The 23,605-nt window shown below is 38.5% G+C and overlaps 2 protein-coding genes across 2 annotated transcripts in view; one reads left to right on the top strand and one right to left on the bottom strand.

Moving 5' to 3' along the window:
* Positions 1-604: 604 nt before the first annotated feature.
* adam8b (ADAM metallopeptidase domain 8b) lies at positions 605-18,437 on the top strand (the record flags this gene model as incomplete). The annotated part of the gene is made up of 23 exons (XM_083904242.1): positions 605-629; positions 2,357-2,469; positions 2,692-2,765; positions 2,861-2,936; positions 3,565-3,641; positions 4,394-4,592; positions 5,794-5,853; positions 5,947-6,009; positions 6,450-6,619; positions 6,701-6,782; positions 6,874-7,004; positions 7,906-8,092; positions 8,424-8,513; positions 10,025-10,223; positions 10,349-10,451; positions 11,409-11,574; positions 11,664-11,744; positions 11,850-11,934; positions 13,816-13,936; positions 14,020-14,179; positions 14,268-14,312; positions 15,343-15,393; positions 18,275-18,437. The coding sequence occupies 23 exons, from the start codon at positions 605-607 to the stop codon at positions 18,377-18,379; spliced, it is 2,463 nt and encodes an 820-aa protein (XP_083760368.1). The 3' UTR covers positions 18,380-18,437.
* LOC310939477 (S-adenosylmethionine synthase-like) overlaps positions 4,114-23,605 on the bottom strand; it is a 151,185-nt gene continuing 131,693 nt past the window's right edge. The window contains exon 10 of the mRNA XM_083904244.1: positions 4,114-4,126. The gene's annotated coding sequence lies outside the window, so the exon portion shown is untranslated. The remainder of the gene's footprint in view (positions 4,127-23,605) is intronic.

Below are 23,605 nucleotides of genomic sequence, written 5' to 3'. Positions count from 1 at the left end.
GTGTTTGAAATAAATAAATACAGATTACACAGCCTCAGCTGCTTTACACTATAGTTTTGCCATTCATCGATTAGCATAGATAATACTTTTGCTTTTCAAACTTATATCAGAAATTGACTTTTGATACTTAAGTGCAGTAAATGTACATGTACTTTAAGACTTTTACTTAAGTAATGTTAGAAAAAAATTACTTCAACTTCTATCAGAGTCATTTTCTTGTGCTTTTACTCAAGTAACCCTCTTAGGTATTTTATACAAGACAACAAAACCAAATTATTTACATTATTTTGAAGCTCTTACAAATAGACAAACATACCTATGTCGATTATATTTAAAATTCTGCCAGCAAACCTTACTAAATGTTACACATTGGACCTTTAATTAGTCAAGAAAAAACGTTCACTTATTCTGAAATACTTGATTGAAAACCGGAAGTGTGGTGTTTCAGACTAACTTGACGGCCCCCTTTCCGGTAACTATGCGTGAGGCGGTGATAACGAAGCGCGAGGAGGCGGGGCTTAAGTGAGCGAGCGAGCGGTGGTGATTCACGGCGGAGCAGCAGCGGCGGTGGAGCAGCGACGCTGGGCGAACACAGCTCACCGTCATGTTGTCGCTGTGGCTGACATGTGGTACGTACTCACACTATTATCTTACAATTGTTTTAATAATTATTATTTATTTTTTTGAATGATTATTGACTTTATTACTCTGGTTGTTGTGGAACTTCCGTCCCCCCCCCCGAAAATCGTAACCGTTAAAAAGTGACCGTTATGTACAGTAGACTTAAACTGTGTGTCAATTGTTGTAAAAAAAAAAAAAAAAAAACAGTTTTTTTTAAAGTGTATATAAGTTAATATAATGTAAGTTATAATTATTGTTGTTGTTAAACCTTAATGTTTCAACAGTAAGCTTTGGTTTAATCGTCTGGCATCATGTAAAATTCACATGTGAGATTGACGTTGTCCTTTAATGACTCATTAATCCATCAATTTTATGATGGAACAATAAATCAATAATGCAATATGAGGGGTAATATATCATATATATGTATATATATATATATATATATGTATATATATATATATGTATATAGCAGTTGGTAAATAATTGTAACTTTAACTGTATTAATACAAGATAAAGCCCAGTCCAGCCAATTATTTGTGTATCACTTTATTATTAATATCATATATATTTTTTGAAATTGTTGCCATTTAAAATCTTTATTTAAATACAATAAAATAATAATAAAAATATCTACAATATGGAAACCGTCTGACCTCATGTAAACGTCACATGTGATCTTTAAGTTAAATAAAGTAAAGTTGTTTTTAATTGGTTAATTCATCCATTAAAATCCGTTTCAGTGATTAATTCATGATATTACTATGAATTAGTGATGACACACTAGATAAAAAGGCACTAACAGGACTATACAAGGACTTTGTGACTTATTCTAATTATTTTTGGCAAAAAAAAAAAAAAATTAATCTGTCGACTAGTTAATCGAGTGATTGGTTGGTCCACGTCAGACAGAAACTGTTGAAAAATGTGAGATTTTCAAACCTAAATAATGATGATGTTCTCAAATGTCTTGTTTTTGTCCAGTTTAAATGACTTCTTTGTTATATGGAGCAATATATACGCATAGCTAAGAAGCTGAAAAATCAGAAAAAAATGATTTAATAAAAACACTCAAACCGATGAATTGATTCTCAAAATAGTTGACAATTAATTAAAAGTCATTTTAAAAAAATAAAAATGGACTGGACATAAGTGGAGACAGACGTTTCCACTTATGTTGCTCAGAGTTTAAGAATCCAAAGAATGATCAATAACAGCTTCTTTTTTTTGTCAGTCATCGCAATAATATCACAAATCACAATTATTTTGGTCAGGATAATCGTGGTGGGAAAATTTTGATATCGTCTCACGCCTGCTAGGAATTATTATTTTAGAGGTTCTGACAGTTATTACGCTATATTTTAATATATTTCATCGTTGACTGTCAGAATCACAATACTGAGAATACTTATACTCAGAATACTGTCAAATAAGGATTAAACTGTGGTGTTGTTGATGTGCAGAACGTCAGTGATTCAATATGAAGTTATAATTAGTGACTTATGTATATTAAAACAAGCACTTTTATTTTGAAATTCTGTGAACTATTATCACAGATATTGTTATTGCAATATCACTCTTACTTAATAGATGCTTTTCCCCAAAAAAAATTTGGGCTTTTTTTTTCTTTCACTTGACCCCCTCCTGACCCCCAGGTCATTTGAGTTTGAGATGTTTGGTGCGATTGTGACTCTGCATAACACTGCTGTTGTTGTTGTTTGCATGTTGTGTGTAGTGTGTGTTGTGCACAGCTCTGCCCTGCTGTCTCACGTGGATCAGTATGAAGTGGTCAGACCACAGAGGCTGCAGCAGCACGGGCGGCAGAGGAGGAGCCTGAGAGAAAACCAGGTGACTGTATACCTCACCTGTGTGTATTACTGATTATTCATGACTTTATGAGGATATAATGGCTATTTGACAGCGTATAAAAACAAAGTACAACTTAAACTTACAAGATATGCTCCTGTAAAATGTAATAACACTTATTAACTCTACTAGTTAACTAAGTTAGTTGAGATTTTGCATCTAAAACCTGCTGAAAACTACCCACTGATGGACAATTCTCTGCAGCTTCACCCAGATACGGTGCAGTATCAGTTGGCCATTGAAGGGAAAAACCACGTCATTCACTTGGAGAAAAACCGGTAAACTTTGTTTTTTTCATTCCAACGACTATATAATGTATATATACAAAGATGATATTCTCTTATTTGGTGCTTTTTCCACCTATACTTGATAGAAATCTTATCGGAAAAGGCTACGCGGAAACACACTATACAGACGACGGGAAACGAGTCATCACATCGCCAAGCGAGGTAAGATTTTTTGCCTGTTTTCTGAGATTTTTTTATCAACAAAGTTGAAGTATAAGCAGGGTTTTGTTTTCAGCGTTGTTGACCGTGATCAGTGTCACGGACTACATGTTCCTTATTTATCAGATCACGCAATCATATGTCATGAGATAGTATAAACGACGCCATGATTACATCATTATGAAATAAACCAGCATTACAGTATTACAGAGTTAGCATTGTGTGTTTGAGGTGATCTATGCACTTCATATCTTCCACACTTCAGACTTGTAGACTCCAGGGTTTATATATCAATATATTAGGTACAGTCTTGTTGCACTTTTACTTATCTTAATGACTTTAATTCTGAATAATAAATAAATATGATTTGTAATTGATTCTGCCTTTTTTCATATTTGCACTTCAGTTTATTTGTTTATCTCTGCTTGGAAATGAACACTGAACGTGTTGGGCCTTTATATGGTTGCACAAAAATACTACTGCCTGGGTATTCTGACACACATTCCTAACCTGCGTCATGGTTTTGTGGATGTTTAAAAAAAAAACAAATAAAGGAAGCTTTTGATTGGAACTGAAACCGTATATCTGTGAGATCAGATATAAAAAATTTGGTTGTGTATTTTCCATCCAGGATCACTGCTATTATCACGGCCGTATAGAAGGAGTGACGGACTCTTCGGTCAGCGTGGGGATTTGTTCGGGCATTAGGTGAGAATTTCTCATCGATTTTCTTCAACTTCTCGTTTGTAATTTGCCACATTTACACAACCTCCAAAGTTTCTGAAATAATTGTGACATGTGTTGCCTCATGACATTTAGTAATCAGCCAGTTTTTCATGTGTTTTGAAAGCTTGTATATTCAGCACTGTATGCTACGCACTTTAGGCAGTCATTGTTATTCAGATTGAGGTTCTAGAGATGCACGATGTTGGCTTTAAAATGGCTTTGAAATGTGGTATCAAACATCGGCAAATTCGCCAAGATCTGCTGATACGACTACGTTTATGTTTAAGTTGTTATGCATTTTGCTCGATGAATAAAAACTTATATTTACATCTGCTGTGACATGACATGAGAATGCAAAGTATTCTGTTAATTTGACTACATAAGAGACTAAATTACCTCTGCAGTTGGGCGCAGGGAAAAGCTTAAATATCGATCAGTATCGCTATAGGTTATCGGTCCAAACACTCCTGATATATCGGCAAAAAGTCCCAATATCATGCATCCCTATGAGTCTAACTTTGTAACTTGAAACCATATATGGCTTTTAAATGCATCAATTACTTCATCAATACACTTACATCAATTTCTAATGTAATTATTGGTCAAATGTAAAGGTTGCCTTTGTTATATATATTTTTTAAAACAAAGAAAATTTCTAAGAACACACTGGTGGACAATACCAACTCCCATTTCACTCCTGAGGATAAAGTGTGATTACTTTTCTCTACATGTAGTGGCCTCGTCAGGGCCCGGCAGCAGCTCTACCTGATCGAGCCTCTGGGAAAGTCGGACGACGGAGAGCATGCGGTTTACCGACAGGAAAACCTCAAGACCAGCGGCCGCCCCAGATGCGGCTCTGTGTCAAACACCACCGTGCTGTATGACCGGGAACAGGTCCCTCACCAAGCTGGGCTCTTCAGGTCCAGATTGTGGGTAAGTGAGGTTCAGCAGCTTGGCGTTTGTGCCCATCTGATGAATCTAAGCCCAATACTCATTCTCTTTTATCTCCATTTTTGGTCTCCACCACCTCCTGAGGAGAGTTAGTGTCTCTCTAGTTGCTAAATGCTCCTCTGTGATTACCAGCTGTTTGCTGCTGAGCACGTAGTGAACTGTGGCTTTTTAGCGCTTTTTAGACTTTGGAAACAGCTGCTGCTGAGACTGAGGTAGTGAATGAAAACAGTTACGTTGCAGGTCAGACAGATAAATGAATGCCTGAAACTCGCAATGTTCTGAAACTGCACATTTAGCTGATGTGTTGTGTTGGTAGGCACCATTCACTAAAATCCATTCATTCATGTTTGCTGGTTACAGATATTATTTGCATATCTAATTCATGCATGTCCTGTATCAGTACAGTACAGTGGTGTTAGTGTTTGCATCAGCGTGATAAAGTATCTTGAACCGCTTAGATTAAATAAATTGGAAATTATCAATACATACAGGCTTGGTCTGATGTTTTTAGGAGAATGCTTGGCGACATGGAGGCAGACACATCCGTCTGTAGATGTTCTCTCCGATTTATGGAGGTTTTATGACTATGATTGCGATCCTGAAATGTGCTTATTTGATTATTTTATAGTATGTATGGCTGCTGCTGACTGTCTGTTTGTAACTGTGCTGCTGCTGCTGCTGCCCGTCTTGGCCAGGATACAGTTGAAGAGAGATTTTTAATCTCACTGTGGTTTTTCCTGGTTAAATAAAGGTTAAAAAAAACAAAGAAAAACAAAAAACTATGGTAAATGACCCCAAAAATCAATGTACTGTACATAGTAGGATAGGTATAAAAGATGTACTGTATGGACTTTTAATCAATCACATTCATATTATTTGTATATAGTTGTATGCTCACATATTCCATCCGATTCTTATTTCAATTCTGATTAAATTTTCTTTCTTTTCATGTGTTTTTATGAAACACATCAAATTGTTTTTTATTATTATTCCTGGAAGATAGAATAATGAATTACATAAATACAAAATAAAAACTAGAAATAACTGGTGAGATAATGGACATGTTGTATGAACATGTAGGTCATAAACAAAGATGTTTCACGCTTTTTTAACGAGTAATTCTAAATTATATGAGTTATATAAATATTAGTACCAACAATGTGTTTCTCTGTGTCCTCTCCAGAATACAAAACCTGTCACACAGCGGTTTGTCGAGCTGTTTGTGGTGGTCGACAACACCGAGGTAAATATCTCATTTGAATTCTTTTCTTTTATAGAAAGTTGTCTTCCCACTGCTACAAAAATCTGATTGTGTTTGTCTCCGCTCTCTTTTTAGTATAAACGATATGGAAGTGAGACTAAATCACGCGTTCTTTCAGCTCTAAATCACGTGGACAAGGTAAGTTTTACGTTGTGTTGTGGAAAAATCTCTGCTACTGGTGAAGAATGAAATAGAGACTTCTGCCAGCCGACAAGGTTTTATTTTCTTTGCAAAGAAACCTAAACCTAAACATTTATACCTGGGGAACATCCCTTTCAAATTTGTTTGTCTGGGAAGGGGTCTGCCCCTCCAGGTCGTGTTTTCACACCCCTTTGTCTACGGCAGCTACCTGGGCTGTCCCCCACAGAGGTATTCTGCTGATGTTGTAGTTAGGTGCAATTTGAGTATAGACATCCTAATTTGAATACACAAAAGGACCTGGTATCTTATGTTAGGAAAGGGGTATTGGGCAGCTGTAGCTCTGAGACAAAGAAATTAAATTTGTCATTACAGTCGAATGGTTGAATCTGCTGTTTGTTTGGCAGTGTTTTCATCAGTAGTTTCCCTCTGTCCCGCAGCTGTATCGAGCGCTGAACATCCGCGTCGTGCTGGTGGGATTGGAGCTGTGGACGTACAAGGACCAAATCGACGTCGACATAAATTCGGAGACGACGCTGGACAATTTCCTCATGTGGCGCCAGACCGAGCTCCTGCTGAGGAAGAAGCATGACAACGCGCAGTTTGTGACGTGAGGACGAACGATTGAAATCTGTGTGGAGCACAGTCATGCTGCCACTTTGACCTCACCTCAGATTTTTGTCTCCCACAGGGGCAAAGATTTCGAAAAAGACACAGTCGGGTTGGCAAACAAGTTTGCCATGTGTTCCGAAAACTCGGGCGGAGTCAATCAGGTTTTTAATTGATGACTTTTAATCCCATAACAACCAAATTTAAGTGGAAGTAGATCAGCATTTTGTGACGTATCGTGTGTTTCTCTATCAGGATCACCATAATAACCCAATCGGCCTTGCCTCCACCATTGCTCACGAGATGGGGCATAATTTCGGCTTGTCCCATGACGCTGCAGGTTGTTTGTGCAGCAGTGAAAACTGTGTGATGGCAGAAAAGCTCAGGTAAGTGACGATGATTAACCCTAACCCTGTAAATGTTGTGATATTGTGTTCTGGGAAGGATTAGATCACCACAACCTCACAGAAATAGTCATTTTCTTGGTATGGGTTGTCAATTTCCAGGTCCTTTTGTGTATTCAAATTAGGATGTCTAGACTCAACTTGCACCTCACATCCTGCAGGATACCTCTGTAGGGGGGTCTGCAGTAGACAAAGAGATGTGAAAGCACGGCCTAGAGGGGCAGACCCCTTCAAACAGACAAAAGGGATATGAAAGGGGTGTTCCTTAGGTAAAAACGTTTAGCTCTCGCCATGCTCTGGGTCTTTCTTCATCTTGAACAAACTCGTGTGTAGATTGACCTTTTCTTTGCAAAGAAAATAAAACCTTGTCGGCCAGCAGAAGTCAGTTTCATTCTTCACCAGCAGCAAGGGTTAGGGGCAATCAACCACAATGTATTACATATTACATTTTTAAATGCCCTATTTGACTTACCAAGACTAATTGAACCTGTGAGGAACAACAGCAGGCCCTGTTGATGAGCTGCCTGTGATGCACTTTAACAATGTTACAATAGATTTAACTGTCATGACCTGAGTCAAATGACTATTTTTCACTTGTTTTCTTGCAGTTTCTCTCTCTCTGAGCTTCAGTCACTGACTTCAGTTTTGGTCAGACTGAGCTGTACCATATTCTCCATCATCTCCATAACTCGATACCTTGAGTAAAGAAGTTAAAAGGGCACTGAGTGGCTCTGGGGCATCAAGAGGGGTTAAAGGGAATTAATGAAATGACGCGTTCGATCGATGAATTCTGTGTACTGCTGAAGCCTGAAGCCGTGTCTTAAACTGGAAAAACCCCAACAATTAATTATTTCACTGAATCTCCCTCTCTGCTCATCCTCAGGACAGGAAGTGAAGCGTTCCCAGAGTTTTTCAGCAGCTGCAGCGTGGAGCAGCTCGCTGAGTTCATGGAACGAGCTCAGCCCAGCTGCTTGGATAAACCAAACCCCATCAGGACCATCGCTGCGGGGCCTCACTGTGGCAACGCCCTGCTAGACCCTGGAGAGGAGTGCGATTGTGGCACCGTGGAGGTAAAATCTCTAATGTAGAGGCTAATGTAGGTAGTTGTAGCTCAAGAGTCGTCTTTTACGACGCGTGAAATATGAAATATATCCTTCTGTGTGAAAGAAGATACTGTGTAGGATGTGTCTGGCTATTGCTGAGCAAATATAATCCACTGCAGAAAATGAACATGCTGAGCTGCGAAGAGTTAAAATAGTTTTCCTGTGTGCTCATATATTATCAGATTGTTTCTTGGCAGAGATGCTTCTCCTGTGTAAGATTTAAATCTGAAACTATTTCTTCACTGAATAAATACGCAAACATGACACAGCTGTAAGAAATGTTTTGTTGTTTTTATAGGAATGCAGGAACCTTTGCTGTGATGCCTCAACGTGTCGTCTGACGGAAGGATCCCAGTGTGCTCATGGACAATGCTGCGACAACTGTCAGGTACGGCTTTTTACTCAGCTGCCATGAGGCTATTAAAGTACGTTATTTTACATATTTATTGTAAAAAGCCTAGCCAAAACTGAGTTAACTCATGTTTACTATCCACATTTCCAAACAGATTTCTGATCCTATGATGTAAAACCATAGTGCATAACATTTAAATGTAAAGAAATGCGGGCTGGATTCAAACCATTGTTTTAAAAAAAGTCAAAGTCGTTAAAAATCTGGTTTTAGTCAGACTAAGACAGTAGTAGACTAAAATCGAGCTAGCCTTAATCGGACTTAAAACACACCTGTGATAATGTGATTCATATTCCAATTACTCCTGTATATATACGCTTAGTCAGACTAAGACAATAGTTCCGTTTTCTTAATGTCATGTAAACACATTAGTCCTACTAAAATCAAGCTAGTCTTTATCGGACTAACCCAGCTGTGATAATGTGATTCATAGTCCGATTACTCCTGTATATGTACGCTTAGTCAGATTAAGACAATCGTTCAGTTTTCTTAATGTCATGTAAACACATTCGTCCTACTAAAATCAAGTTAGTCTTTATCGGACTAACACAGCTGTGATAATATGATTCATAGTCCGATTACTCCTGCATATATAAGCTTAGTCAGACGGGAGTCAGACTTGGTGTTCTGTGCATACACAAAAATTTCCTCCCCGGTGTTTTACCCCTCCTGTCTTTGTTACGGTAACCACAGAAGCCACGCTCTGTCTAGTTTTTATCATATCACGTACAGCAGGTACGAAACAATCCATTTCACTGTCCATCTCGCGGGTTCCCCGTTTGATTTCTTTTTGTGACGTAAAGGTCAGCAGGAAATTGATTTAATACGCACTAGCTTATAGAGAGACGCAGCAGGAGTCAGACGTACAAGCTGCAATGTATACTTTTACTCGGCAAGTTGTCCAATTTCCTGTCTGCGTCGTGCCTTAGCTTGAAGGTTAATCTGACATGAGATATGAACACCAGGACAGGACAGACAGCGAAGTTGTTAGTCAAGGTTGGAGTATGACTGAAAACACAGAGAAGCGCCCATGAGAAGTTTCAGAATTGAAAAAAAACAACAACAAAAAAGTGGAGACACTGTATAACTGTCCTGCGATCAGCAGTTTCACCAAAGTCAGGAGGATTTATCCACTAAGGACCAAGAGCATCTGAAACGCAAACATCATCACATTTCTGAACCAAACTTCACTCATCAGAGCTCACTGACTCACACAGCCACACCCTGCGTCAGGGGAACCGTGGGTGATAAAATAGCAACAGGCCAAGGTTACTGTGTAAACTCCACTGAACCAGCAGCAGCAGTGTAATAAAAACAGGAAGGAGAAGGTGATGGCACACCATTTCTATGAATGTATTTCATTCTACATCCTTCCTTAAGCTAAGCACAGGCAAAAAAAAGAGGTGACGTGTGTGAATAAATACAGGAAATGATTACGTATGTTCACAGTTTAAATCATTATCAAGTTCATCTCATTTGTTCACCCTCAGTTCAAAGGTGCCGGGAGTGTGTGCAGGAGGTCGGCCAGCGACTGCGACCTGCCCGAGTACTGCACCGGCATTTCCGAGGTCTGTCCCGACGACAGCTTTGAGATGAACGGCAAACCGTGCTACGACCAGGCGCAGGGCTACTGCTACGACGGCCAGTGTCCCACGCACGAGCAGCACTGCTGGAGGCTGTTTGGACAAGGTAACGTCTCGTCCGAGCGCACCGACGTTTGTGCAGCAGTGAAAACTGACCTTTTCGTACTTCCTGTCGTAAAATGTGCTGCTTCCACCGCGCTAATAATAACTGTGAATGTCTTCTTTTCTCAGGAGCCACGGTTGGGCCTAATATTTGCTTTGAACTGAACAGACGAGGCGAGGAAGGTGCAAACTGTGGCAGCACCAAATTCGGCTACATCCCTTGCTCTGCACAGTATGTATTATTGCACTAAATGTCCCATAGGTTGAGCTATTGAAATACTGTAAATAAAGATGGCTAAAAAGATATGACCACTCCCTAAAGTAAAGCCAAAACATCTGGATCACTCCCTAGTGGCTGCCTACGGTATTGCTCATAAACCCCACCTCCTCCATGTTAATAGGTGTGGCATGAACCAAAGCTGGCACTGACTCATTGATTGGTTGGGGAGGTGTAATGTAGGGATGAGAAGATACCACTTTTTTGTGTCCAATACAGATATTGCAAACTCGAGTATCTACCGATACAGATATTAGTCCGATACAATCATTTTTAGACCATTTATTAACTATGAAGCCAATAAATCATGGGAGTCATTTCAAAGACATAATTCTCAGACAAAATAACACATCGAGTGTTTTCTCAAAAAGAAGAAATAATACTTGGTCGGAAACACGCAGTTAAACTGCACTTGTACATACAGCTATTGAACCAAAGAGCACTGAGTATCACTTTATGTTCAATAAACAGACACAAAGTCAACTTGAATGAGTTTCATTGTCACACACGTTATGCTTGGGTTGTAATGCAGCGGGATCCCCCCAGCTATCGCCTATATTTAGAGTGTTTTCGGTCTTCAATTTCATTCAAGTTAGCATTAAAAAGCTCTTAAAAAGTCTTACATTTGACTTGCAGATACCACTGCACAGTTAAAATATGTCAACAGTGAAAAATGGTAGCATTCTGATCAATGAATATTCATCTGGAGCATTTTTCTGACTATTTATGGTCAAGTATGGGAGTTTATTGTGATTTATGAAGAGAATAAATCTGAATATTTATTTACTTTCTGTATTTCGTACGTTTTTAGGCACACACTGTTATAGACGAGGCCCCAGGACACTCTTGTGCTTGTTTCCATGCAGAGTTTAGTACTTGATCAATGTGTTGTTTCTTTGTTGTTTTCTGTAGGAACTTCAAGTGCGGATCTATGTTTTGCCAAGGCGGGGGCGAGTCCATAACGGGTAAAAGGGCGTCCTACACCGTGCTCGGCACCGAGTGTAAACTCGTCGTGGACGACTATAAAACCAGAAACATTGACATGGTGCCCAAAGGAACCAAATGTGGACCAAATAAGGTAAAAAAAAAAAAGGGAGACGCATTACACAATGTTTGTATTTTAAATCGCACTCAACATGTTTCTAAGAGACGTGACTTTATTTACAGGTTTGCCTTGACAACAGGTGTGTGGATCTATCCGTTTATGGGGCAAAGGGAGATTGTGCAAAGAAATGCAACAGCAACGGGGTGAGTGAACAGGAATTCAGTTGGAGCTGTTTTCAATTTGGCCCGTTCTGTGCCAAAAGTGCTCGACTCATGTCTAAATCGTTTCTATCCCATCTTTTGGGTTAGGTTTGTAATCACAAGAAAGAGTGCCACTGTAATCCCGGATGGGCCCCGCCTTACTGTGACACCCAGTACACAGATATACCTCAAGGTACGGAGCGATTCACTGGATTTTAATTCATTCTGAGTCAGAGAATTTTCCATCTTTTGGACTTGGTCTGTCTGCTAAATAGGCAAGTTTCAGATCAACATAAGGGTCAGCACAAAATGAGCTGTTCAAACAGAAATAGGTCACACACCTGCTCACTGAATCATTCTTCCAGGAATTGTGAAACATGAATGATTCACTATGAGTGAGGTCTTTATTTCTCCCAGAATCAGTAGAATCCTTTGTTCCTGATTTTGCAACTCATTGCATTTTTCACTTAAACACCAAAAAAAAAGGGAACTTTTGCTTCTTCTTTTTTTTCCACTTAAAGCCAGACCACACTCGGTATCAAATCATGCAGCTAGAGAAAGCACTCGGAGAGCTCAGCCCCCCCAGTTTCCCACAGTGTCAAGTTAAAAGTTCTTGAAACGTTCTCGATTCTGGATTCTTGGATTACTGTACCACCTAAATCTTTTTTATCTACACTACCTTTCAAAAGTTTGGGGTCACTTAGAAATGTCCTTATTTTTGAAGGAAAATCACTTTTTTTTTCTTTTTTTTTTTTTTAAACGAATACAACATTAAATGGATCAGAAACACACTCTATACATTGTTAATGTGGTAAACGACTATTCTAGCTGCAACGTCGGGTTTTTAATGGATTATGTACATAGGTGTATAGAGGCCCATTTCCAGTGTTCTAATGGTACATTGTGTTTGCTAATCGCGTTAGAAGGCTAATGGATGATTATAAAACCCTTGAAAACCCTTGTGCAATGATGTTAGCACAGCCGAAAACATTTTTGCTGGTTCTTTGACGAAAGGGCAAAATTATTATTTTCTTGACTATATTTTTTATTCATTTTGCAACTCTTTTAATGAATAAAAGTGTGAGCTTTAATGGAAAACACAACAAAAATTGTATAGGTGACCCCAAACTTTTGAGCAGTAGTGTATCTCCAAAATATGTAACCAAAATCTGTCCTCTCCATTTTGCTGCTCACAGTCACAGACAAACAGACATTTGTGATATTTTGTGCACAAAGAACTCTTCACTTGTTCTACGCGTGGCACCGTCCATTTTTTTGCACAACGGAAAGTTCAATTTATTCTAAACGCATGCTTTTCGAGCGATTCACTCCCCCGCTGTACACTTGAAAAGACTTCAAAACTCAGACGAAACGGGAAGGAAGTCAGAAAAACTTTTGAAAAAAGTTTGACAAGAAATTATGAAGCTCGTATTTTTAGTCCGATGCTTCATGGCACATTTTCCCCCAAATTATGGTGAAATCTATTCATCAAAATAGTAACACTAAGGGTTGTAAGGCTGCTAAAATGAACTGTAGTCCATTGTGTCAATGGGCTGGAACTAACATAATAATAATCAGCAAATCTGCTTAATCTTATTTGCACTTATTTGTACTACAAAAATGCATTTTGGCACAAAATAAGATACTATATACTATTTTACTGCCATTTCTGTAATACCTAATGTCATTTTAAATAGATAAACCAGCGATATTCAAGATATATCTTTATAATATCGTAATTTATTGGTAGAAGGCCGGAAAAAAATAACCCATCTGTGGATCCTGACCCTGTTACTCCTTGAAGGAATAAGGGAATATTGGGCCCATAAATCCTCTAATCTCTGTGTTTTTTTCCACATACATGTTAATTTCATCACTCATGACAACAGAGTCAGTGCATATATATATATATATATATATATATAAATATATACACGTATATATATGTATATGTATGTATGGATGATACATATACACATACATATATGTATATATATACATATACACATACATCTATATATCCACACATATATATATATATACACACGTGTAATCTCCCCATCTGTGCCTGCAGGTCAGAACTGGATAATAGCTGGTGTGTGTGCCGCTCTGGCCGTCCTTCTAGTGATCACTGTAGTGATCGCAGGGCTGATGTGCTGTAAAAAGGACAACATGGACAACTACACATCCAAAAGGTATGTGAATGCAGCGTCTTTGTGTCTCACATTTAGCTCTGTTTTCCCCGGCGGAATGAAATGAACGAATCTCATGTTCGCAGGAAAGTGCATTCAGCTCCCGGCAAGTTGAACCCAATGTTCAATGAACCGAGTGTTAAAGAAAGACCTCAGATCAGTCAGCCTACTTTCATGGAGTCGACGGCGACGCAAGTCTGCGCTCCTCTGATTGTTCCCGTGTCACCGCGTCGACCTGCTCCACAGGTACACAACGCCGCAATTACACAAAAACATTTATTATTTATGTCTTTTACTTAAAATAAATATATCAAATGTGCCTTTTTGTTTACAGCCACCACACGTGTCTTCTATGTCACCTACCTCACAATCTGCACCGGTAAGATTTACAGATTACTGTACTGTGCATGTTAAGGCAAAACTGTGTGTTTTGCAGCCGTTTGCACCACAATGAGGGAAAATGGGTTCATTTATTGCCTATGACTATTTTCAGCTGCACACACATCTGGCAGTCATCTGATCCTCGTTAGTTGGAGCAAATTATCGCAGGGTTCTGTCGTTGCTGGTAAATTATAGAATAGACTGATAAGAATAATTCTTTTAACTCTCTTTTTTTCCCCCTTAACTTGTGTACTGCCAGGCGATGTCGAGATGTGAAGAAACATCCGTTAGTAGCCTGACTTAGCCTTAACCTTAATGATGTATGCAAGTTTATATATATATATATTAATATATGTGTATGTCTATATGTCTATATGTCTATATATGACATATACATATGTGTATATATATATATATAGACATATATACATGTGTATATATGTCTATATATGACATATACACATATGCATATGTCTATATATGACATATACATATATACATATGTGTATATATAACATATATACACATATGCATGTGTATATATGTCTATATATGACATATATACACATATGCATATGTGTATATATGACATAAATAGACATATGCATATGTGTATATATAACATATATACACATATACATATGTGTATATATAACATATATACACATATACATATGTGTATATATGACATATATACACATATACATATGTGTATTTATGTCATAGACATATACATGTGTATATACACACACATATACACATAAAGAGAGAAAGGGTATGTGTTCGTATATACACATACACCCCTATATATACAGTATATATAAAGAGAGAGAGAGACAATATAATATACAATTTCACTTCTGAAGGACTGCAAGTAAACACAGCTGGATTTCGTAGAAAAGGCAACTGACGCATAATTACTACTTTGAACATGTCCTTGACTACACACACATGTTTCTAAGAGTGAAAAGCCAAACACAAAAGTGTCAATGACGTCTTCTTCTTCTTCTTCTTCTTCTTCACTGCAGACAAAACCTCAACCTCCTGCTAAACCTTTACCACCTCTGACTAAACCAAAGGTGAGTCATGCCTTTTCACTGCTCACGCACTACAGTAGAGTTGAATCATGATACTAGATTGAGAGCTGAGGTCCCGTAATTTCTTTCAGAAATGTTTTTTTTTTAATGTTATTTGTTGAAATCCTCTTCACGTCTGCGTAGCCGTCAATAAATAAAGTTGTCTGTATTCAGTGTAGCAGGAGTCTGTAAACGGTTGAAATAGCAGGCTACACTGCAATCCCACCCCCTCCTAGCTTGCACTCTTGTCCGCCCTTCAAAACACAAAGAACACTCATTGCTTGAAGCCAAGAAAAGGAGAGAGAGTACTGTAAGGAAATTACCATAATGTACCACACAGGTAGGCGGCTCAGTCAGTCACTCACTCAGCATTTAAATGCATCTTAAAAGTCAAATTTTAGTCAAACTAAGACAATAATTGTTTTTTCTTAACGTCACATGAACACGTTAGTCTGACTAAAATTGAGTTAGTCTTAGTCAGACTAACATACCTGGATAATGCGATTCATAATCCGATTACACGGACTTCCGATCTATTTTGTCTCACGATTAACACGTACAGCAGGTATGAAACATCTCGCCGCTCATTGTTTGTTTTTGTAAAGGTCAACAGGAAAACAGGAAACGGATTCAATACGCACTCACTTTCAGACCGATACAGCGCCACCTATGGAGGCGGAGTCAGACGTGCACAGCCAATAAATCTGGGTTTTTTTCCCTCCGCATGTATACTTGGACTAGGCAAGTTATCCGATTGCTCGTCTAAGTTGGACTACAGCCTTAGCTCGATTAAACTGTGCATGTAAGCTTGCATGCATGTTAAAAGTCCAATTATAGTCGGACTAAGACAATAATTCGGTTTTCTTAATGTCATGTGAACTAAAATCGAAAAAAATCAAGCTAGTCTTAGACTAACATACCTGGATAATGCGATTCATAGTCCGATTACTTGGGACTTAGTCAGAGACTATGGCCTTAGCTTGATTAAACTGTGCATAATTATTACAGTTTTATGGCTATGAAGACATGAAGAGGATTTCTATAAATAAGACAAAACAACAGTGTTTTGAAAACCAATTACAGATTGTGACTTTAATCTAAAGTGATGATCCACTTCAGTTTAATAACCCCAATTAGTTTAATTTCCCTTCTCTGACCTGGAAATGTGGGAAAACATTTTTTTTTAAGCTTATATGCTATCACGAGTTTGCGTTTTTACATATTCATACATTCATGTGTTGCCAGAACTGCAGATTATAACCAGAGGACTTTACTACTCCACGTCATCTTCCTTTTAATGCTTGTTGAAGTGAAACCAAACCCCACAGCTTTTGTATTTAATGCCCATTTAAATTGTTATTACACCTCGTAGGGCCAAGACTTAATTATTGAACATGCATCACAATAATCACACTAGCCTTACTAATCTGTAGTCTGGCCCCAAATAACAAACAAATCCTCGCCTCTAATAGAACCACGCGTGGCCCTGCAGGACACTAATAATTCCTCCCTCATATCAAACTCAGCAGTGACTCCATGCACAGAAAATGTCTGGGTCATCTTACTCGCTAATGTCGGATGTTTCAGGCACAGACGAGAACAATTTCACTTTGTTTCTCTGCTGTTCTTCCACAGACTCACTTCACAATTCCTCCTCCTCAATGACGTTTCAGCTTAACTGGCATAACATGTTCCTCTGTCTTAGTGAAAACTGCCTGTTCACCAAAACCCTCAGCCATAACAAGCTTGAGATCGACCTCTGTTATTACTGGAAAAATGTACGCATGTGTGTGTGGCGTCACACAGGCCAGATGGGATAATCTCGTGGTGCTGTATATGACCCACTGGTGCTTCCCCCGTCCATGCCTTAAAGGCTGCTTCGGTCTATTCATTCATTCATTCATTCATTCCTCATAAAATGGCCCTGGAATATTTTCAGTTCAACAAGACCTACTATTGTTACAAACAGTCAATGTTTGTGGCCATAAAATAAGGATTTTTGAGGCAATTATTGGCCTTTTATCATAAATCTTGAGTCATGAGTCCCAGTGAAGGGAGTGTTTCCTGACATATATCTGTGGTTTACAACCTGTTTCCTGCAGCTCTTCATCCAACAGATCCTCCCTGTTTCATTACTCCCTGCTCATATTTCAATCTGTCATAAATGTACAAAATGCGTCCTGTTTTGTCGGCACATTAAAAAAAATAAGATAAAAAAATGTTAACATAGCAAAGACAAACAGTGTGCTGTGAGGAAATTACCATAATGTACCACACAGGTAGGCGGGTCAGTCGGTGTTTACATGCGTGTTAAAAGTCCAATTTTAGTCCGACTAAAATCGAGCTTGTCTTAGTCGGACTAACATACCTGGATAATGCGATTCATAGTCCGATTAATCGGACTTAGCATGTACCAAAAATTTCCTCTCCAGTCTTTGACCCGAAAGTAGAAGAAGACGACGGCGGCGTCTTTCTCCGTACAACACAGCGACCACGAGATCTGACAAACAGTGCTTTGCTGTGATTACTTCAAAATAAGAGCTTGGTCTGTTTTGCCAGTCGAACGCTACAGTGAATGTTTTGCACAGGCGACAGATAGAGACTTATTCTAGGAAATCATGGGGAATTCAAACCTATTTCTGCCTCCTTTTATACTCGATTATATGCTCGTGTTTACTCCGTCGTGTATTAGGGCTTCTGTAGAAACACGGCGGTGCAAAATGACGGCCTTTTTTCTAAAGTGCATATAAACGTCTTCACTCTTAAGTTTAAGTAGATTCGATTTCTGCAGGTACACAGAAGAGTTGCACAAAGTTGTTGTGCTGCAAGTGACATCACGTGTACAAATCTGTCTAAAGCACTTTTTTTTTTCATTTCTTTTCAGTATAAAGCAGCCAAACCGAATACTCCTCCCGTGCCTCCCGTCAAGCCCAGTCCTCCTCCTCCGCCGCTGCCGCCGGCAAAGCCGAAAGTCCACAGACTGACATGAAAATGTCACGTCGCGTCTCCAAAAAAACAACCAAAGCCGACTACATCAGCCTGTAGTCAGACACAGGCATCATATATATATATGTGTGTAGAGAGAAAGAGAAAGAGAGGGATCCTTGTTACAGAAAACAAAGGGTCACTTCCGAAAAGCCTTAAGACGCTGTGCGTGTGACACGACGTGTCGCCGGCTGAGAATGTGTTTGAACACATGACCAACAGCTGCGCTGCTGCTGCTGTGGATTTTTTTTTTTACTGCTGTTGCAATTGTAAAAGGTTATTTAACAGATTGTGTCTTTGCAGGTTTGTGTAAAATCAACTATTGTCTTTCCCCCCCCACCTTTCCTTTAGAGCACGTGTCAAACTCAAGGCCCGGGGGCCAGATGTGGCCCGCCACCTCATTTTATGTGGCCCCGTGAGTGATTAATTGATCTTAAAAAAAATCTGTGTTAAAATAGGTCTATGCTGCTTTAAGGCGTGCGTTGACCATAAACTACATTTCCCATAATGCATGGCGATTGGGTTACCCTCAAAGTGATACAGATACAGATTTTTGTCAAGAAACACCATCGCGGATCAGGTTACATCTATGATGCATCATATGTGTAACTTGAATAAGTAATAAATACAGAAAGTTATTTAGCAATATTTAAGGAGTAGTTACCTTTATTTTACATTATATTTGGTTACATTTAGTTACATTTATTCTGTATGACAGTTACGGTGAAAATGAGTTTGACAGCCCTGCTTTAGAGTAAAGAATAAAATTCAAACCTATGCCACTAAATCCCTAGTGTAACTTTTTGAAGTATTTATCTGATGAATGATCTGTGAAGGACTTGTACTGAGTTACTGAACACTGGTTAACTTTAGCCTGGACCTGGATTTCATGGCTTTGGCTCATAGACACATGTACACAAATGGACGTATGGCCTTCAGGTTTGAAGCATAGAAGTAGAACTGAAGTAGCTTCTTTTTTTTTTTTTTACCCACCAGAGACTTTGCACTTTGCCTACTTCCCCTCTGATGTACAATTTGCAAATTCTATTTCCATTTAAGAGGAAATTTGACGATAAATCACGGCACTTGGAGTATAAAGTGGTGATATCTGAAGAAAAAGTCACAACATGAGATTGTTTGTATCCTTATTTAAACTGGCAGTCGACCACAAGCAGCCATTTCCTCCTTTACAAAGGAGAAGTCTGTGCGATTCCTTTTTTTAATTATTTTTTTTTTCAAAAACAAGACTTCTTCTTTCTTGCGCAACCTCTTTCAAAGTCCCGATGCTAACGGTAATAATGCGGCCAGAGATTAAGCGTTTCCTCATGCAGCCGATAATAAATTATGACTTTATTCCCGTCATATTATGATGACTTTATTCTCACAAGATTAAAAAAAAACACAACATCTTGGCCGCGATACTCGCAGTCTCAAAAGATAAAATCTGAAGGCTGCACATCGAGAGTTCAGAAGACAATGTTTCCTGTTTATGTTCAGCCGAACTTGACTTTGTGTGTTACTGCAGGTTCGAATTTTTAATGGTAAAACAAATTAAACGGCAATCAGCTACAACGTTGAATTGAAACTTTAAATTAACTTTTGAATCACATGACTCCACGTTGAAGTGAGTTATTTTGCCAGGAAGAGATACAAGATCTGTTCTTCTGGTCCAGATAGCAGCACAAATAGAACAAACAGTTACAGAGACGAGACAAATTCAGATATAAAACTCACAAGGTTAAAAGGAGGTGATTAAAAAAAAAAGAGAGTATACAGGCAATAACAAGATAAACATGCCTTTTGATTGTGTCTAAAGACGACAAATGTCTGTAGTGAAAGGATGTTTTGTGCATAGACGGAGAAAGACGGAGATTTACCAAATTATTTCTTAAAGTGATGATTCTTTTTCTTTGTTTGATGAAGTTATGGAACTTATTTGTCCTGTTCCTAAACTCTTCCAAAGCCAGTCTGCATCTTACAATCTTGAAGTTCACTTTCCATACTTGAAAACCTCTCAATGGTACACACACACACACACACACACACACATTTCAGATCTGTGTCACTGTGGTTCAGCAGCAAATATCTTCCTTTTGCTTGTTTTCCACCCCCCTGCAGTGAGGGGGTGTGTGACGCCGCCTCGAGGGTCAATTACATGTTGTTTTTATTTTTATTTTTATTTTTCCCTAGGCCAACAATCATGTGGTTTTAGACTTTGAGGAATAAACTTGCAGAATTTATGGTTTGTGACTAATTTAACTTGAAATTAAAAACTTTCTTTTTGTATTTGTTTTTTTCACGAAAATACTTTTTTTTGTTGCACTTCATGACAAAACTGTGACGCCGTGTTCTGTGGAATTAGATTTTTGTCAATATTTTCAAACAACACTTTTTCAGAAGCAAAAAATAATAATAAATTCAAAAATATATTATTTTACCCATGGTTTTTTTCTTTGTGGGCGGGCCTTAGGAAGCTGTCTGCTGATTGGCTACTGGGTTTTGGAGTGACAGCTCAATGGACTGGAAGTCGTCACGGGCTCGGAGACGCAAATTTACGAGATTTAAAGTGGCAAATATACGAGAAAATGAAGTCGTAGATTTACGAGAAAATTAAGTCGCAGATTTACGAGATTAAAAGTGACAAATAAACGAGAAAATAAAGTTGCATGTTTATGAGATTAAAAGTGGCAAATGTACGAGAAAAAAAAGGAGCAGATTTATGAGATTAAAAGTGGCAAATATACGAGAAGTTAAGTCGCAGATTTACGAGAAAATTAAGTCGCAGATTTTCAAGATTAAAAGTGGCAAAGATACGAGAAAAAGTTGCAGGTTTATGAGATTTAAAGTGCCAAATTTTCAAGAAAATAAAGTCGCAGATTTACGAGATTAAAAATGTCACATATACAAGAAAAAGTCGCAGATTTACGAGATTAAAAGTGGCAAATATACGAGAAAATAAAGTTGCAGGTTCATGAGATTAAAAGTAACAAATCTACGAGAAAATAAAGTCGCAGGTTCACGAGATTAAAAGTGGCAAATTTTCAAGAAAATAAAGTCGCAGGTTTACGAGATTTATGAGATTAAAAGTACATTTCCATTTCATTAAATATATCGACTCACACCCGCTATTTATGTGTTAAACATATGAACCATATCTATATTGACTGATCAGTTCAGTGTGCGTCACCTTATTTTCTCGTATATTTGACACTTTTAATCTCGTAATCCCGCCCGCAAACAAAAAATGGCGCAAAGAAAAGTGAAAAGTGTAGTTTGAAAATACTGACACAAATCTAATTCCGTAGTGTTCACGTCGTCTGAAGCGAAAAACATGGCCGAGAAATTCTTATCCGTAGTTTTTTTTTTTTTTTTCTAAGTTGAACTGCGTGATTAAAAAGGTTTTCTCGAGGAAGTCTGGTGGCCCCCGTGTGTGTGTGTGTGTCTGTTTTTATTCACCCGCCAAGCCATCTGCTGATCTTCCCGGCAATCATCATCATCATCATCATCATCATCATCATCATCATCTCCCATCAGTTCACAGTTAATCCATATTTATACGTCTCCGATGAAAAGAGGCGGAGAGGAAATGAAGCAGCAGCTCTGCAGTGGGAGGGTTTTCCTGTGAGGCTAATGTTTTTGTGTTCTTTCCAGTTTAACAACCTCAATATTACTAACACTTTAAATCACCATTAATTAGGTGCTTACTAACACATATAAGTCGCATACTAGCCCTTTATTAGTAATCATTAAGCCCGTATTAACACCTTATTCTCCCTCCTTTACGACATGAATTAAGATTTTTCCTACATACGGTGTTAATATGTGCTTAATATTTACTAATAAAGGGCTAGTACGCTACTTTTATGCACCTGGTTAATGGTGAATATGTGTTCCCTAATCTAAAGTGTTACCAAAAAAAAGAACTTCCCTGTATTTAACTTATTAACGACACACGCTTGACACAACTCACGCATTATCGTCTCCACATTTCAGCGCATTCTCCCACACAAACTAATTTCCAGGAGAACAGCGGGAGCCGTTTCTCGCAGAGTTAAACAGAAACACACACACACGCCGTAACCTGCTCAGCTGCAGACAGCAGTGTGGTTACAGATAATGAGAAAGCAGCCGGTGGAACATAATGGAGCATTAAGCGGCTAAAGAGCCTGATATTTCCCTCAGGAGGTGATGGGGGGGAAAAAAAAAAAAAACTCACAACAACAACAAAAAACGCAAAAAATGAGGAAAGGAATCAGCAACGAAACACGAGAATGTTTCTGCAACATTTTACAACTGACTCCTGTCTCTGAGAAGTCTCATGACGGACAAAAAAAACCTGTGCATCCTTAGTCACACTTAAACAAAGAGGAAGTGGAGGTTTAAGGAATGTAGATCAGAGCACAGAGGGAGAGAGCGAGGGAGGGAGGGAGGGGGTCGTTTCTCACAGAGAGCTGCTCTGATTCACCAGCAGCTCATAAATCAACACTTTATTTGTGTTTATCTTACAGCGGAAACTGGTCTGGACTTGTTGCCCCACACAGGTCCACTCTCTCTGCGGGAGATAAGTGAGAAGCGATGAATTAATCCTTCTTCTCGATTAATCGTATGGTCCATAAAATGTTAAAAAACTTTGGAAACCTGGAAATGACGATGTTCTCAAATCCCTTGTTTTGTCCACAAACCAAAATGATTCACTTTTAAGGATTTATTTGTTATGTGGTGCTAAGAAACAAAGTAAATATTCACTTTTAAGAAGCTAAAACAATCAGAAATCTTGTTTTTAATTGATATAGTTGACAATTAAAGGCGCCATATGTAAGAATGTGGCCAAAAATGGTTACTAATTCCAAATACCGAGGTCTCTTAGGTTTTGTTTTCTACACCATTGTAACTCAGACGTAACTGGTCGTCAGCTGAGACTCTACTGACTGCAATGATTGGTAGACGGCGGTAGGTGGCGCCACATGCCAAAACATGATTTGGCATGCAAAATATATTTTTTTAGGCAAATATTTTGGCTGTACTGTTGTTGTTGGTGAGTTCAGTTTGTTATATGAACATTATTCCCGAGTCTCTGTGACATATTAGGAGGATTTTATGGCCAGTTGCTTTAGATTTATTACATCATTTAATAATCGATTAATAAACCATTAATTGTTTGCGCTCTAATGTGCAGCAGTTTCTGAAATTAATCCAAGGAAAAACACAAGACTTTCAAAGCAACACAAAC

This window comes from Microchirus variegatus (assembly GCF_963457635.1).
Source record: "Microchirus variegatus genome assembly, chromosome: 17".
Lineage (NCBI taxonomy): Eukaryota > Metazoa > Chordata > Actinopteri > Pleuronectiformes > Soleidae > Microchirus > Microchirus variegatus.
The sequence above is the reverse complement of the archived record's forward strand: the minus strand, read 5'-3'. Positions and strand labels throughout refer to the sequence as shown.